This window comes from Lepidochelys olivacea (genome assembly GCF_965140295.1).
Source record: "Lepidochelys olivacea isolate rLepOli2 genome assembly, chromosome: 1".
Lineage (NCBI taxonomy): Eukaryota > Metazoa > Chordata > Testudines > Cheloniidae > Lepidochelys > Lepidochelys olivacea.
In genome coordinates this window covers 265,244,040-265,260,156 of record NC_140411.1, presented here as the reverse complement: position 1 = coordinate 265,260,156, position 16,117 = coordinate 265,244,040, and the positions used below count along the sequence as shown (strand labels likewise).

Here is a 16,117-nt window from a genome sequence, read left to right as displayed (position 1 = left end):
GCAGTCACTTACACCCATGCAACACTAGTGTAAATGTGCTATCTCGCTGATTTGGATGTGGTTTATACTCACTTTACACAGATGTAAAATCACTGCTCAAAGGCATAAAGTAGGGGAAAATCAGGCCCTTGCTTTGACTATGGCTTTAACCACCTAAAATAAAGAACATAAGCAAAACAAACAGGGTGCGTACTACATATATGCCACATGGCCAAGTAACATTGCTCTCGCCTAGGAGCCTTCACTTGTATGTTTCTTGTGACTTTAAATTCTAACTCTGCAACCTTAATGTTGCATTAACCTAGTTTTTTCCCCTTACATTTAATTATACCTTGGTTAAATAACATTAGTTTGGGAAAGGGATTTTAACTGTCCCTTAAATGTTGATCCAAGATCTTTCCTTACTGAGCTTGGTCAGGAATTAGAAACTCTTCAATCTTTGATTAAAAAAGCTGGGATTAGTAGAGACCAGACTGTAGGAAAACAACCCCAGAACTGTCATGTTGCATGCTACTCTCCATCTGAATATGTTGTCTTGGGTAACATTTTTTGCTTGCTTTTTGCCTTATAATTGTCTTTAGAGTTTTAGATGCACTTTGTTTCTGGGCCTCTCGCCTCTTTTACTAATTACAGGATTTAGTTATGCTGACTCGGTATTTCATCAAGATTGGAAAAGGTGATCTAGCTATCTCCTTACATCGAGGAGGTTTCTATTACTTGCTCATGCTCAAAATAGGGAATGTCTTCACATTAATACAAGGGATATTACAAGTCCTGGAATGGAACACAAAGCTTTTCAAAAGCTAGTTGGGGACAACCAGTTGTTTGGTTGTTTGTTGTTTTGCAATAGGTATTAAAAAAGAAACACGAAATGAAGAGATTTCCAAAAGGTACAAGTGGCAGAAGTTAGGCACAAACAGCCATTCAATTTTTTATAGAAATTGGGTGTCTAACTCCTATTTGTGTCTTTGAAAATCTCCCAAGCTTCTAGTTCCCAAGCACTGTCTTAGAAATCAAACAGTATTTACACAGATTGATCTCCTAAAACATCTGAAACTCAGAGCACTAGGAAACAAGAATTTGGCCTGATCAATACCCATTCTGTGCAATGTATTTTATTTTGAGCTAAGCAGAAAGATTATGAATGGGCTGACAAAAATAATAAGCTGCTGGCTTGGATACTCAGGAGAGATTGAGTAGATAGACTCCTGCTGCTCCATCTATCATTGTCGAGGATGGTACTATTACCAGTGATCCCACTCCAATAAATCAGGTTTGGGAACAGTTTTATAGTAGTATCATACATCTATGGCTACTTAAGAGTCCAGTTAGAGGTGATGTGGTTTTAGATAAATGAACTCAAAATACTTAGGGAAGAGCAAGCAGTTGCACTTGATAACCCTACTACAAAAGAGAAATTACTATAACTATAGCTAGTCAGGGGGCAGTCTAGAAACACCTGAGGCAGCCTTGCAAAACTATCATGAAAATTTGCCACTTCTAACCATAAAATCTACTCTCCTGCCTTTATCACAATAACTGATGAGAATGAAAAAAACAAACCCTGAATGATATGTTGTTCGCCCATCCAAAATCACCTGTCCCCTCAATGGGAGTAGAATGCTGTAGAACAGCCCAGAATTAAATGGTCTATCCATCAGATTAGCTCTTATTATGCTCTTATTAACGCAATATTAGATATATTTATGTGTTGTCAAAACAGGTTCTTCCTTCATACATCAGCAAAGCTCTGATTCTTGCAAACGTAGAGCCAAAGCCTACAAACACACACGTAGGAAAACTCATGAGTTAAGTACTGGTGTATGTCTCAAAGAGCCAAGGCGGGTGAGGTAATATCTTTTATCGGACCAAATTCTGCTCTTGAGACAAGCTGTGACGTTGCACCCCACAATGCTTTATAGAAATATGCTTATGAGTGTGAATATGACATAACTGGAATATGTTTTATGCTAGATATGCTCTGTAACGTATCTTTGCAAAGTTTATGTTCTTTTGCATGTATTCACCCTATTCGTATGCATGTATCATTTTTATATCTGAAGTTATGAGCGTTGGCTCTATGGTTGTATTTAAAGTGTTTGCTGTAGAAAGCACCTAAGGCAGATTTGGTCAACATAGTGTAATGGGGTTATTCAAGTAATTGGGAGTACGTGGTTAACAATGGACCTTGATATACGCCAATCCACATCTGAGCTTTCCTGCGAATGTCCTGCAGAAAACTGAGTCATGCATGGACATCTGACTTGCCCATGTGACTCCAAAACTCCATTTTGTAGCTGGATTCTACACAGGGAGAGAGAGGGGTTTCCACCCACAAGAGAGAAATTATATAAGCCCCTGGGAAAACCCCTCCATTTTGTCTTCAGCTGGCTCAAGAGGTAGCCTTTCCCCCACAAAGGAGACTTGAAAGAAACTGGAACATAGGACAGTAACTACAGGGGTGTGGAAGATTGCTGGATCCAGACTAGAAGGAGGCTTATTGGAACATCTCTGAAGGTGAGATTTCATCTGTAATCATTGCTTTACTGTATTAGGCTTAGACTTGAATGTTTTATTTTATTTTACTTGGTAATTCACTTTGTTCTGTCTGTTATTACTTGGAATCACTTAAATCCTACATTTTGTATTTAATAAAATCACTTTTTACTTATTAAGCCAGAGTATGTATTAATATGGGGGGGGAAAGAACACAGCTGTGCATATCTCTCCATCAGTGTTATAGAGGGTGAACAATTTATGAGTTTACCCTGTATAAGCTTTATACAGGGTAAAACGGATTTATTTGGGGTTTGGACCCCATTGGGAGTTGGGTACCTGAGTGTTGGAGACAGGAACACTTCTTAAGCTGTTTTCAGCTAAGCCTGCAGCTTTTGGGTCTGTGTTTGTAGCAGGCAAGTGTGTCTGTCTCAAACTAGGCAAGGCACTGAAGTCCCAAGCTGGCAGGGAAAACAGGCTCAGAGGTAGTCTAGGCACATCACGTGGCAGTTCCAAAGGGGATTTCTGTGATCCAACCCGTCACACAAGCTTTCAAGCTTATGCAGCTTACCAGCTTGAAAAGAGACAGCTTGAAACCTTGTCCCTCTCACCAGCAGAAGTTGGTCCGATAAAAGATATTACCTCAGCCACCTTGGCTCTCTAAGATCCTGGGACCAACATCACTATAACTACACCGCATGCAATGATGTATGTGTTTGCAGGACTAGCATGAGTTACCTGTTTGCTCAAGCCAGTATGGTCAGGCCAGAGTGACTGGTCCTGTAGGTGCTTCCTATCTATATTGGGTTTTTTTCTAATGTGGACCTTCATATTTTGTCTCTATTACTATTACATTGCAAGCTGTTGTCCCAATACATGAGCATCAATCTGCTCAGCCTTCTGGCTGGTCAACTGCACAGAATGAGAGATTCGGCTAAAATATCTGCAGATTCTTTATCTCTATTAATCAAGAAAAAAAACTATTTGCTTCTGCAGAGTGGGATTTTGTTAGTGATGCTGAAGAGAATAAATGTTAGAGATGTTTTTTAATAAGACCAAATTGCTTCATGTAGCTCCTTCACATTTAATGGGGAGATAGTTTCAGGTTTCTAAATGTTTTTGGCTGCACAGCAAGATCCATGAAGTAACAAAGTTAGCTTCCAATTAATTCTTTGCAGTTGAGTCTGGGATAGAGAGCTGAGAACTGTAACACCTGAAGTACACAAAAGGAGATATAAACAATAAAAAAAAAAACCTTTGTCATTCAAATATGAGGCACTAGAAGAAATTAACAAGGTAAATCCAAATGGGGCTGGTTTTGTATCATCCAATAGAAACAATCTCCTTTTACATTTTATTTTCAGTTAACATCTTTTAAATGCATACTCTGTTATTAACAATATCACTCAGTTTTGAAGATCAGAGGAGCATAAAATGTGTCATTTTCAGCGTCCATGTAAAGCACAGATAAGGGCACCTCACGGGCACAAAAGAGGTTACATGACATTTTTTGATGAGATTAATTGTATTGTTCTCCTAGAAGAAACGTGTTTAAAAGGTACAGAGAACATAAAAGAAAAGAGGGAGGACTGTGCAGTTTTAAAGTCAATTAAGGAGTTGATCAGTGTGTGCAATGAAGTGGGTTTTCCTGTAAATAAAAGCAAGTTTGTAATTTTATTCAGGTGAGTAGCCCCATATTATTCAATGGCAATACTCACATAAGTAAAGTTACACAGGAGTTTAAGAGTTTATGGGGCATATGATATAAAATGTTATAATGGAGTCATATCAACCCTTCATTATCCACACATACACTTAGATCAGGGGTTCTCAAACTGGGGGTCAGGATCCCTCAGGGGGTCACAAGGTTATTACATGGGGGGGTCGCAAGCTGTCAGCCTCCACCCCAAGCCCCGCTTAACACGATTATAAATGCTGGAGGCTAAGTATATAAAAAAACGTTATTAATTTATAAGGAGGGGTTGCACTCTGAGGCTTGCTATATGAAAGGGGTCACCGGTACAAAAGTTTGAGAACCACTGACTTAGGTAATGTAAAGCCAAACAGTTCTTTATTAAAAGAGGGATCAGTGGCTAAGTAAAGGTACTGTGACATGATCTGTATCCCAAACATATACACAGGCCAAGGTTTTCAACCTAAAATCAGGCTCTTCAATCAGTGACAAAGCACCTTAATGGCCTGCTTTTCAAAAGGGCTGAGCAATCAAAAGCTCCCACTGCCTGCTCAGATCCTTTGATCAAGTCAGGAAATTCTAAGTTGCAATTTAAAAAGTCATGATTTTTTAAATGTTGCAAAGAATGGGAAAACAGAGTTTAGATACTTTTGCTTGTGAAGTAAGGCGCTATTCAATTGGAGTAAACTCACTGAAGTCAATGGGATTACTCATGGGATAATGTTCTGTTTAGTTTGCATAAGGGCATCAAAATCTGACCCCTAGGAAGTCTATGGAGGCAAAGCCGGTGGATTCCATAACTCTCAGTCTTTAGTCACAAGCTCCCTTCACTGCTTGATGTTAGGAAGGTGCTTATACATTTTGTGAACTCCTCAATCTTCTACCGTATGCTGCTGCAATCTGGAGCGTGATCACATCAGGTTTATTATTAGCCGCTATACATTCTAGAATTCATCAGCTGTGGGTTCACATCACTGTAGCGCACCTGTCGCCTTGAGCCAGAGAGGACAGTTCTTACACTGCATGCAATTCATACGCAAGAATCCCCAAATAAACCCTAGAATTTAGAAACTCAACCCCTCCATTCCCCATGTGGTTAGGTAAGAATAAACGTGTGCATATACAGGTTCCTTTTGTAGGGGAGAACCTTTTAAAGGTAACACCTGCTCTTTAACAGTTCTTCATATTCAGTCCTACCTATTGTTTTCGTGTCTTAAAAGCAAAACCTCAACTTTACAAATATAACTTTGTCTACCTATTTCTTTTTGGTCCATCTCCCCTTCAGGAATTATGCTCCAATGTCTTACTCTAGCCAACTGTTACTTTATTTATAGCTTTTCCTCTCTTCTGCAACAATAAGCTACCCACCTATTCTTTTTCCTAAACCAGCCAACTGTTCTGACAGTAAAGGGCCTGATCAACTTTCACTGAAGTCCAAAGCTCTTCTTTAACTTCAGTGGGAGAAGGATCAGGACCTTAAACTTCCCCTCCCCCTGAAAAACTTTCATCTCAAGAGGATCACCTTAACATAAAACACCTTGACTGGCCAGAGCCTGACTTCCATCTGAACAGCTTCTCCTCTGGCTTTCAGGATGAAGCTGTTCCTTTTAGTAAGCACCCTTGGGCATTCATGCTCAGAGACGTTATAAGAATGTTGCTCTTAGTTTGAGTTAGCTGAAATTATAGACACACCCTGTGTAGTATGTGTGTCTGTCCACCTGTCTCCTACTTTCCGACATCTGTTTGGCAGGACTATTGAGAGCTAAAGTGTTGGTTTGATATGTACCGGTTAAAGAAATTACAGTGTTCATAGAACTAGTTACACCCTTACACACACCTGAATGCCAAGGGTTGCAAAAGTGTCTACCGAAAATTAGACACCCAAATCCGTATGTACAAGAAAGCTGGGCCAAGGAGCTTGTGCTCACTTCAGTGGGAGCTGTTGTGTGTGCACAGCTCTTCTGAAAGTCAGATGCCTAAATAGGAGGTACCAACTGTTGAGAATCTTTACCCCTCTGTACACATTTAGGCCAATACAGATTTCACTGTCATGTCCGATTTTGACCCCTTCATAGGCTAGTTTCAGAGAAAGCATATTATAAACACTTAATAGTCACAAGATTATATCATACACTATCCAGTGATTAATTGCAACAGGTCAGTAGCTGACAATGAAGAGCACCATCTCCTAGTCAGAAAGCTGTGAAAATAATCTTGGCTCTTCCTCTGGAGCAAGTTTCTGAACCAGATTATTGGCATGCTGTTCCCTTGTGCGCTAATAGGAAATAGAGATGATACTATCTTCACTGCACAGCGCCTCAGCAGCAGCAATCTAGCCCCTTTATACTCTTTTCCAGAACGGAACAGATAAAAGCATCAGTGTAGCATGGAATTAAGCTATCATAACACCCCATCAGAGTGGAAAAGCCACTTGTTATAAAGACTGTGGTCGGCAATAGGCATCTCTCTCCCGTTTCAGAGGAGCATAACAGGCTGCCAGTGAATGCACGCAACACTCACCTGTTAGCGAGTGCTGATCTTGCAAACTCCTTTGTGCAGCTGGCTCATTTCCCCACCTGAGAATAAGGGAGTCTAGGAAACAGGAAGAGCACTAAAACTTGAGACAGTCAGATCCTAAAGCAAGGGGATCCTAGGAGGAGATAAGCCTGGGCAGAAGGTTTTGTTGGGCAGGGTTCATGTTGTATTATTTTTAAATTATATTTTTGTTTATAACTGAGACCCCGGGAAGGGTGGCACTTCCCCATCCCCTTCCTTTTTGACTCTGCGAGCCTGTGGTTTTGTTTGGAACAGGGCAAGAACTCCCCACCTACATACAACAAGCTGGAGAAGACATCAGCCTCAGCCTACACCTTTGCAAGCCAGTGGCTCACTCCTTCACAAACCAGACTTCGTTGCGTCGCCAGTATGGTTTCATGGGGGGGTCGTAGCCATTACACAAGTAGAAGTCCTTGTGGTAGGCTGCCTCGCTCCCCAGGGCAGAGCGCAGCTTGGCGGCATAATTCACATAATCCTCTTCTTTGGCATAACCACCAAACTGCCTGCAAAGGAGCCAAACATGGAGACACTGAGTGAGACAACCCTGAAATATGATGACAAAGGGGAAAAAGGGAACAAGATGCTAAAAACACATAGAGATGTAGATCCGTGCTGCGGCTTTTTCCTGAGCTATCCTGTCTGAATCTAATGCAGTCAAAATGTGTTGGCTTGAGAGCCCCAAAGACTAGGCAGCTTTAGTCATCCACAGATATATAAAGCATGGACATCACCTGTACTAGCTCCCCACGTCCTGCCCCACGTCTCAACCCCAAGCTGAAAGGACAGCTTCTTGTAGTGAAGGGATGGGTATCTTCAAGCCCACTAAATTCTTGGCCTTTGTGCTAAGCCTGCCAATACAGATGTTAATTGTGGGGCAAACACCTGCCTGCTGGAAACTGCACTATGAGCAGAAGCCGAATGCTAGCTAGTTCAAGTAAGAGAGGGATAAAAAACAACAAAGGGCTGCTACTGATTCCTGCAGGAACAGCCAACAGCATGCAGCTCATCTTTGTTGGCAATGCAGCCTGTCCCCATGGAGGCAACCAAACACAAAAGCTGGATCGTGGCAGCATTCAGGCAAACAGCAGGAGCCTGCAGATTGCAAAGGGAAAGGCCAGGCCAGACAGAAACATCTCACCAAGGGGGAACGGATTTGAATCCAGCATAAGTGTATGTAGCAATCAAAGGAAAATACCCAATGGCTGTTCAATTCTGAATGACAATTGATGGTTTGATTCTAATTTCTAGAGGACACGTGTCCACATTACCATGTGGCACTAACTGACCCCTGGGTTAGACAGCTGGTGGGCCATGACCACTATTTATCAATCTGCTCCTAACTCTCTCATTGTTACTGGCGTACCCTCTTACGGTCTATAGCCAACATCTGTATCAGCAATAATTTCAACAGAAATCTGCCGAAGGACCTCCAGACTGATAGGAGAGACAGAGGAGTGTTCTGCTCCTTGAAAACTAACCACAAAGGAAACGGGAGAGGAGAAAACCCTAATGTATTTATTTTTAAATTATATTTACTCCTTTGTGCCTATTTCCAGCCCCTGCCTCCCTAAAAGAGACGTCCCGCCTGAAATGCCATTCAAAAGTGGCAGCCCAATCACAGCAGCTGAACAAAACAATGGTTTTCCTTGGCACAACAGTGACACCCCAGTGGCCAGTTAGGCCGACAGAGTGTTATTTCCAAGGGGTTCACAACCCAGTTTCTTAGCTGAAAGTGGCAGCTGGAATTTATTCAGGTTTTCTCTCTTCAGTTTACAGGAGCTGCCTTATAGGAAGTGATGAGGAACCTATTCTGAAAACATTGCTTTTGTTAGCAACAGGTTTAGGACCCTGGCATGACCCAGGTAGTGCCTGAAAGTTGTTCTTATCTGACAGCAATTTACTGACTTAGGTTAAATAAGTTGATGATCTCAGTCCAATTCCTAATAGGCAGGTATTCACTCCTCCCGTATTCACACAAATTATCACCACTATCAGAGGGGTAGCTGTGTTAGTCTGGATCTGTAAGAGCGGCGAAGAGTCCTGTGGCACTTTATAGACTAGCAGATGTATTGGAGTATAAGCTTTCGTGGGTGTCATGCATCCGACGAAGCAGGTATTCACCCACGAAAGCTTATGCTCCCATACGTCTTTAGTCTACAAGGTGCCACAGGACTCTTTGCCGCTATCACCACTATTGCACTAATATGCCACTTTAAGAGCATAAGAGTTGCCAGACTGGGTCAGACCAGTGACCCATCTAGCCCAGTATCCTGTTTCCAACAGTGTCAGTACCACAGCTTCAGGTGGAGTGTACGGAACAGGACTATTTTGGAGAAATCCACCCATCTTCCCCTCCTGGCTTTGGCAGTCAGAGGTATAGGGTTGCTCTGAGCATGGGCCTCATAGACTCAGACGTTAAGGTAGGAAGGACCACTGTGATCTCTAGACTTGTGTCCCTGACCATCTTGGCTAATAGGTTAATCAGTGGCTATCCTCCAAGTACTTATCTAATTCTTTTTTGAACCCAGTTATACTTTTGGCCATTACGATATCCCCTGGCAATAAGTTCCACAGGTTAATTGTGCATCACATGAAAAAGTACTCCTTGTTTGTATTAAGCCTGCTGCTGCCATCAAGTTCATCTGGTGGCTTCTGGTTTTTGTATTGTGGGCAAGGGTAAATAACTCTTCTCTATTCACTTTCTCCACACCGATCATGATTTTATAGACCTCTATCATGTCTCTCCTTAATCATCTCTTTGATAAGCTCAACAGCCCCAATCTTTTTAGTTTCTCCTTGTATGGAAGCCGTTCCATACCCGTAATCATCTTTATTGCCTTTCTCTACATCTTTTCCAGTGCCACAATATCCTGTTTGAGACGGGGCAACCAGAACTGCACACAGTATTCAAGTTGTGGGCTCACCTTGGATTTACATAGTGGTATCATGATATTTTCTGTCTAATTTTCTATCACTTTTCTAATAGTTCCTAACGTTGTTAGCCTTTTTGACTGCTGATGCGCATTGAGCTAAAGGTTTCACTATCTGTGATGACTCCAAAATCTCTTTCTTGAGTAGTAACGGCTAATTTAGACCCCATCATTATGTATGTGTAGTTGGGATTATTTTTTCCAATGTACATTACTTTGCACTCATCAATGTTGCATTTCCATCTGCCATTCTGTTGCCCTGTCACTCAGTTTTGTGAAATCCCTTTGTAACTTTTCAGTCAACTTTGGACTTAACTATCTTGATTAATTTTGTATCACCTCCAAACTTTGCTACTTGACTGTTCACTCCCTTTGTCATCAGTCTCATCCCCACTTCACTGGTGTGAAAAAGAAACTTGCACTGATAGTGTCCGTGTTACATACAGAGACCACTCTCATCTCCAGGACTGCAAGCTGCCATCTTTCACAGACACTACATTTGCTTTGAAAGTTAAAAGAATTCCGTTTGCTTTGTGCTGAAACATGAACAACGTTAAGGGGGAAGCTTTTTTGTTATGTGTAGTAGGCTCCCTCAATCTTCCACTGTGGCACACAAATCTATAACCAATGATGAGTCAGCTGGCAAACATAACTATATTCTTTAGAGCACCCTGTTCTTTAGGGCATCCAAACCCCAACACTTTCCAGCTGCCTGGGAACACTGAGATCTGCCCCTTACGTGGAGTAAATGGTGATTCCTTCTCGCTCTTCAATCTGAATGCTCTCATCACCAGGACGGGGAGGGCTGTCCTGATATTGGCTCGGAATCCGGAGTGAGACCTTCACTTTCTGCTGTAAAGAGCCGTCCTCACCAGGAAAGGCAGTGATGGAAACTGGCGCAGTCATGCCCATCCCAACCCCTAAGGCAGATACAGACAGAGGTATTACAAGCAGAGTCCAAGCCCTTGAGAAACTAAGCATTAGGGGCCGGATTTTCAGAGATGCTGAACATTCACAACTCAGAGTGAAATCAGCAGGAGCTGCCGGGGCTCAGCACCTCTGAAAATCAAACCCTAACAGCACAGGAGTTTCAATAATGAGACAGACCAGCGACCGATCTGGGTCAGGATCCTGTGTCCTTCAGTAGCCAGTGACAGATGCTTTATGGATAGTTAAAAATTCTGTGATGAACTCAACTGTGGGAAATTTCTCACTGACTCCACCTGGTAATCAGTGTAGGCCCTGAAGCATGAAGCAGCCTACGAGCCTCAGCTGGGGCAGCACAAAGCACTCCCTGCGGGAGCCAATGACTCAGAACTCTGAGCTGTTCTAGCTCCGTCCAGGACTGTGTGTGATCCCACCCCAACATGGTAAGCTATTAATTTGTTGTTCTCAGAAGGTATATCCAGCACATTATGACTACAACTCGCACAGGAGATGATTGTTTTTCCTTCTCTCCAGGCTGTCACTGGTTGTGAAACCTCAAATCACTCAAAGAGAAGCAGCAGAATAACAACAACGATCTAGCTGTCATACAGCACTTTTCATCAGTAGATCTCAAAGCTCAGGGTCATTATCCCCATCTTACAGACAGGGATGCTGGGGCACAGAGAGGTGAAGTGACTTACCCAAGGTCATGCAGCAGGCCAGTGGTCAAGCTAGGGATAGAACCCAGCTCTCCTGAGTCCCAGTCCAGTGCTCTGTCCTGGCAGTGCTCTCTTACCTGTTCATACACTTAGCTGCAGTACTTCTCATTTCAGTGCTATGGATTATGGCTAGAGGTACCTTCCCTCATCACCACACTTACTAACTTTGTGCTGGTGCAATTGCTGTTCTTTCCAGAACTGCAACCTGCTTCCTCTTCCATTCATTCCCCCTCTTCCTGCCATGTGCTACTGGAGTCTGTACACCTGCCTTCCTCAGACATCTGGGAAAGATGCAGGAGCATTTTTAGGTGACTTGTAATTACTCTGTGACCCTCCCCCCACACTCTTGTTGTGGGATATTACTGAAGCACCTTGCTTAGTACGATGAAAATTGGAAATTAATGTACGTACTTACATAAAGCAAGTTTATTATTACACTTTATTATTAATTAGACTAGCCTGTGCAATTACACTAGCTAAGATAAAAGCTACAAAGGTAATCTCTGCCATCACCACATAAAAGGGTGGGTCCCCCGCACATACAGTGAGTTAAGGCACAAAACCCACACACCATATGCCTACATGCTGGGAGTTCCCCTAAGAAACCACTTAGAATGTCCTTTAGAAAATACAATTACAAATCCTTCCCACAGACAAGATGAAACTAGAAGTTGAACAAAGGAGGTCTGCAAAGTTTCTGACCCTTATCATTGGTTCCTCCCACGTATTTCAGAAGCTTGAGCACCGCTTCCTTGGAGGCCTCATCAAATTGTTTCCCAGCTACCTCCACTGTAGCAAATTTCCCACCTTCGCATGCCCTTTCTTCATAGGTTACCTCCTCCTGGAAAGAGAACACAGGCAGATAACACATTCACCTGAGAGATGCAACGCTTCTCACCTCAAGGAAATTGCCTCTCTGGGGGAAATTAGATCCTAGGAACATACACTGCCCCCCACCCCTCTCCACATAACCCCCCTATGCAAAGACCAGTTTCAATGTTAGGTGGAGAGAGACTGACCATGGAGTTGTCAGTCTCTCTCCTGAGTGGAAACACTTCCTGCCTCTCTCCTGGTGGCCTACTTAGCAGCGTGTAACAAACAGCTCAGATGTCATCATGTCTTTGCAACAGAGCAGATCTCAATGTGGGGTTAACCACCATTTGTGGTACCAATGATGATGGGGGCAGGGAAAACAAAATGGAGATAGAACAGGACAACGTAACCTAGACTTGAAAGGCACGGGCGAATTAAACGTGCTAGGTCACCTTGCTCCCGTTGGAGCAGCCCTGCAAGTGAAGGCTCCCCTATCCACCCTGCACCCCTGGGAAGCACCATCATCATCTAAATGCAGATCAAATCAGTTACACACAGCAGCAAGCCTTAACAGATCACATTGGAGTTCTTTTGGAACAATGAGCAAGTTGGATTCTGAACAAGGAAAGACCTGAGCAGACCAGCTACTTTCACATTACTATCCACTGAGGACTCAACGCCCTGCTGATTCTCTGGTGTGCATAAGATATTAAGAGAGGAGTGGTAGAACTTGATAGGCAAGTGTGTGTATGCATGAGTGCGCACATGTGTTTTGGGGGTGGGGGGGTGGAACAGGGAAAACCAGAACACTCTCTCCTTGCATGGATACAGTTCACAGCAATGGATATCAGCCAGAAAGAGGGTCACAATGTAAGGCCATAGTTTCTCAGCGTTTGCTACATTAGCTTAATCCTCTGAAGCCCTGTTTGACAAGAGTGCACCCCGTGCAGAGATAAGGCAGGCAGGCAGGCCTCCACGCCCAAAACACTGGAAGCAGGCGCTATCTGCAACTTGGCCAGTTGTGCAATGGCAGTGACATAATTCCTTTAAAAAGGAAGGAGAAATAAGTCACCTCCTGGACGTCTGTGCAGGGTGATTGGTGCTGGGGCTGCACACCCAGGGGGAAAAGGCCCATACTGACAACACCAACAAGCGGGACTACTGGAGGCTTAGGCGTGAGCAAACTTGGGGTGAAAGAAAAGGACCCCGACTCACTGCCCGCAGCTTCTTTGTGTGTGTCAACCCCCAGGAACTGGATGATTAGGGGAAGGAGGGGCACACGCTTCCCTGCTAGGCAGCTTACACGGAGGGCAGAGGCGTCCGGGGGGATGGGGGGGGAGAAGGCGCATCCCCGTGTAACACCCCAACCCAGTCACCCTGCCCCCAAACTCCGGGGCAGATCTCTGGGAGGGGGCGGGGGCAATTCCTCCCGGGCAGCCCGCTCCTACCTTCTCCCCTCTGCTCAGCACCTGGCAGGGCCACCCCTCCACCGACCCGAACAGGGAGTTCCTGATCATCCCAAACATGCTGCCGGGGTAGCGCGCCGTCCCCCCTCTGCGCCGGGCCGCGCCGCGCTGCGCCTGCAGCGGCTCCTCCTCCCCGCGGGGCCCCGCCCCGGCAGCCGTCACCTGCCCGCTCCCCCCCTTGCTGGCCTGCGTGGGGGCTGGGGGGGGGAGGGGGTGCACCCGACGAGTCCGAGCAGAGGGGCCCTTTCAGGGGCCCTCCCACGCCCGGGCTTCCGCGGGGGCGGCCCTCAGCGGGGAGCGGGCTGATCCTGGGTGACTGGCCCACGTGCCTTGGATCTCGGGCACCGGAAAGGCCAGAGCCGGGCGCTGAGCCCCGTCCCCTGCGCTTTCAGCCCGCGTGCGCCCGCCGCCCGGGGGCCCGGCATCATCCTTCTGCCATCGCCCCCTCGGTGGCGATGTCTGGGGGCTAACTTGCAGGACAGGCAATCAGAAGAGCTCTTGCGAGCCCTGCCACAGTCTTTCCAATGTGGCCTCGGGCAAGTCACTTAAGCCTAGGCTGACCGGATGTCCCAATTTTATAGGGACAGTCCCGATTTTGGGGTCTTTTTCTTATATAGGCTCCTATTACCCCCACCCGCTGTCCTGATTTTCCACATTTGCTGTCTGTGAAACTTAAACCCTACTTGAACTCAGATCCTCCAAGGTGTTTAGGTGTCTAATTCTTAATGACTTCAATGACAGGTGCTTACATATCTTTGAAGATCTGGGGCTTCAACTCTCTGTACCACCTTCCCCCCTATCAGTAGCACTGGGCTATGGGGTAATATCTGCTCCACAGTTATTTCTCTTTGTGTTTTGAGATCCTCAGGGCCTAGGTGTGTGTAAAGGGGTGGCTCGTACAAGGATGTAAATAGTTTAGCTGTAGATTTTATTAATATAGGAAGGATTATAATTTGGGGTTTGGAACTGGGAAAAGCTGATGCCTCTGAGGGTGAAGCAATGGAACAAATTGAGAAACTCTGGCATAATAAAGCACAGGATCAGATGGTATTCCTCCAGGAATGTTGTGATACACAAAGGGGGGAGAGGGATAGCTTCCTTTGATGGACACCCAGCCAGACAGTTAACTGTAAAATCCCTCTTGGTAGTTAACCTTGGGAGTTTAATACAAGCCTGGAGTGGCAAGTATTATTTTTTAAAATCCTTGCAGGCCCCACTTCTGCACTTGGAGTGACAGAGTTGGGATTCAGCCTTGACAGATGTAGAGGGGGATCTGAAGGAAATAACAGGTGAAATACAGGAAATACAGACAAATATGTGTAATATACAGTATACGCTGAAGAAAGGTAAGTGTTCTTTAAGGCTGTAAAATCATGAAGACGATGCTCATTTTTGAATGAAAGAAGCCAAGGGGATGCTGGGGATTACAGTTTCTGTCTAGTTAATAAATGTTAGCTAAAGCCCTATAATTTATTTGGGTTTTCCAAAATCTTTATGCAATAGATTTTTAAAGGTACACATGGAAGTTAGGTGCCCATCTCCCAATGACATTAATGGCATTTGAGTGCTTAATAACCTTAACTTCTTTCAAAATGGCAGACTGTCTGTCTAGATACTTATATGGTCCCCTTCATCTTGCTGTCTGACTGTCTCATGGTCATTAATGAAATGTATCCTCCCAACACACTTGTAAAGTAAAGTATACCCCATTTTACAGGTGGGGAACTGAGTCACAGTGTAGATTAAGTGATTTACCTAAGATCACTTAGAAAGTCAGGGTGGACATGGACTCCACCAAAGGGACTTAGGAATTGTGACAGTGAGCATCACAACACCTAACTTAGATGCCTAGAAACTAGGGCTGTCAAGCGATTAAAAAAATTAATCGAGATTAATGGTGCGATTAAAAAAATTAATTGCAATTAATCACACAGTTAACGAAGAATAGAATACCATTTATTTCAATATTTTTGGATGTTTTCTACATTTTCAAATATATTGATTTCAGTTACAACACAGAATTCAAAGCATACAGTGCTCACTTTATATTTTTATTACAAATATTTTCACTGTAAAAAACAAAAGAAATAGTATATTTAAATTCACCTAATACAAGTACTGTTGTGCAATCTTTATAATGAAATTTGAACTTACAAATGTAGAATTATGTACAAAAAATAACTGCATTCAAAAATAAAACAACGTAAAACATTAGAACCTACAAGTCCATTCAGTCCTACTTCAGCCAATTGATCAGACAAACAAGTTTGGTTACAATTTGCAAGAGATAATGCTGCCCCCATCTTGTTTAAAATGTCACCTGAAAGTGAGAGATGTGCTAAAGATTCATATGTCCCTTCATGCTTCAACCACCATTCCAGAATACATACATCCATGCTGATGACGGGTTCTGCTCGATAACGATCTAAAGCAGAGCAGACCGATGCATGTTTATTTTCATCATCTGAGTCAGATGCCACCAGCAGATGGTTTATTTTCTTTTTTGGTGGTTTGGGT

The 16,117-nt window shown here is 43.8% G+C and overlaps 1 protein-coding gene across 2 annotated transcripts; it reads right to left on the bottom strand.

Moving 5' to 3' along the window:
* Positions 1 to 3,560: 3,560 nt before the first annotated feature.
* On the bottom strand, positions 3,561 to 13,729 carry HEBP1 (heme binding protein 1). 2 transcript variants are annotated; one of them, XR_014709922.1, is made up of 5 exons: positions 13,583 to 13,729; positions 12,024 to 12,162; positions 10,415 to 10,595; positions 6,710 to 7,248; positions 3,561 to 3,709 (listed from the first exon to the last, which is right to left on the bottom strand). XR_014709922.1 is itself a non-coding variant. In XM_084617377.1 (4 exons), exons 1-4 carry the CDS (start codon positions 13,658 to 13,660, stop codon positions 7,077 to 7,079), a joined length of 570 nt encoding a protein of 189 aa, XP_084473503.1. In that variant the 5' UTR covers positions 13,661 to 13,729; the 3' UTR covers positions 4,852 to 7,076. The 2 variants fall into 2 exon arrangements, 1 of the variants encoding a protein (XP_084473503.1); XM_084617377.1 differs by lacking the exon at positions 3,561 to 3,709 and having other exon boundaries at positions 4,852 to 7,248.
* Between the last annotated feature and the right edge of the window lie 2,388 nt (positions 13,730 to 16,117).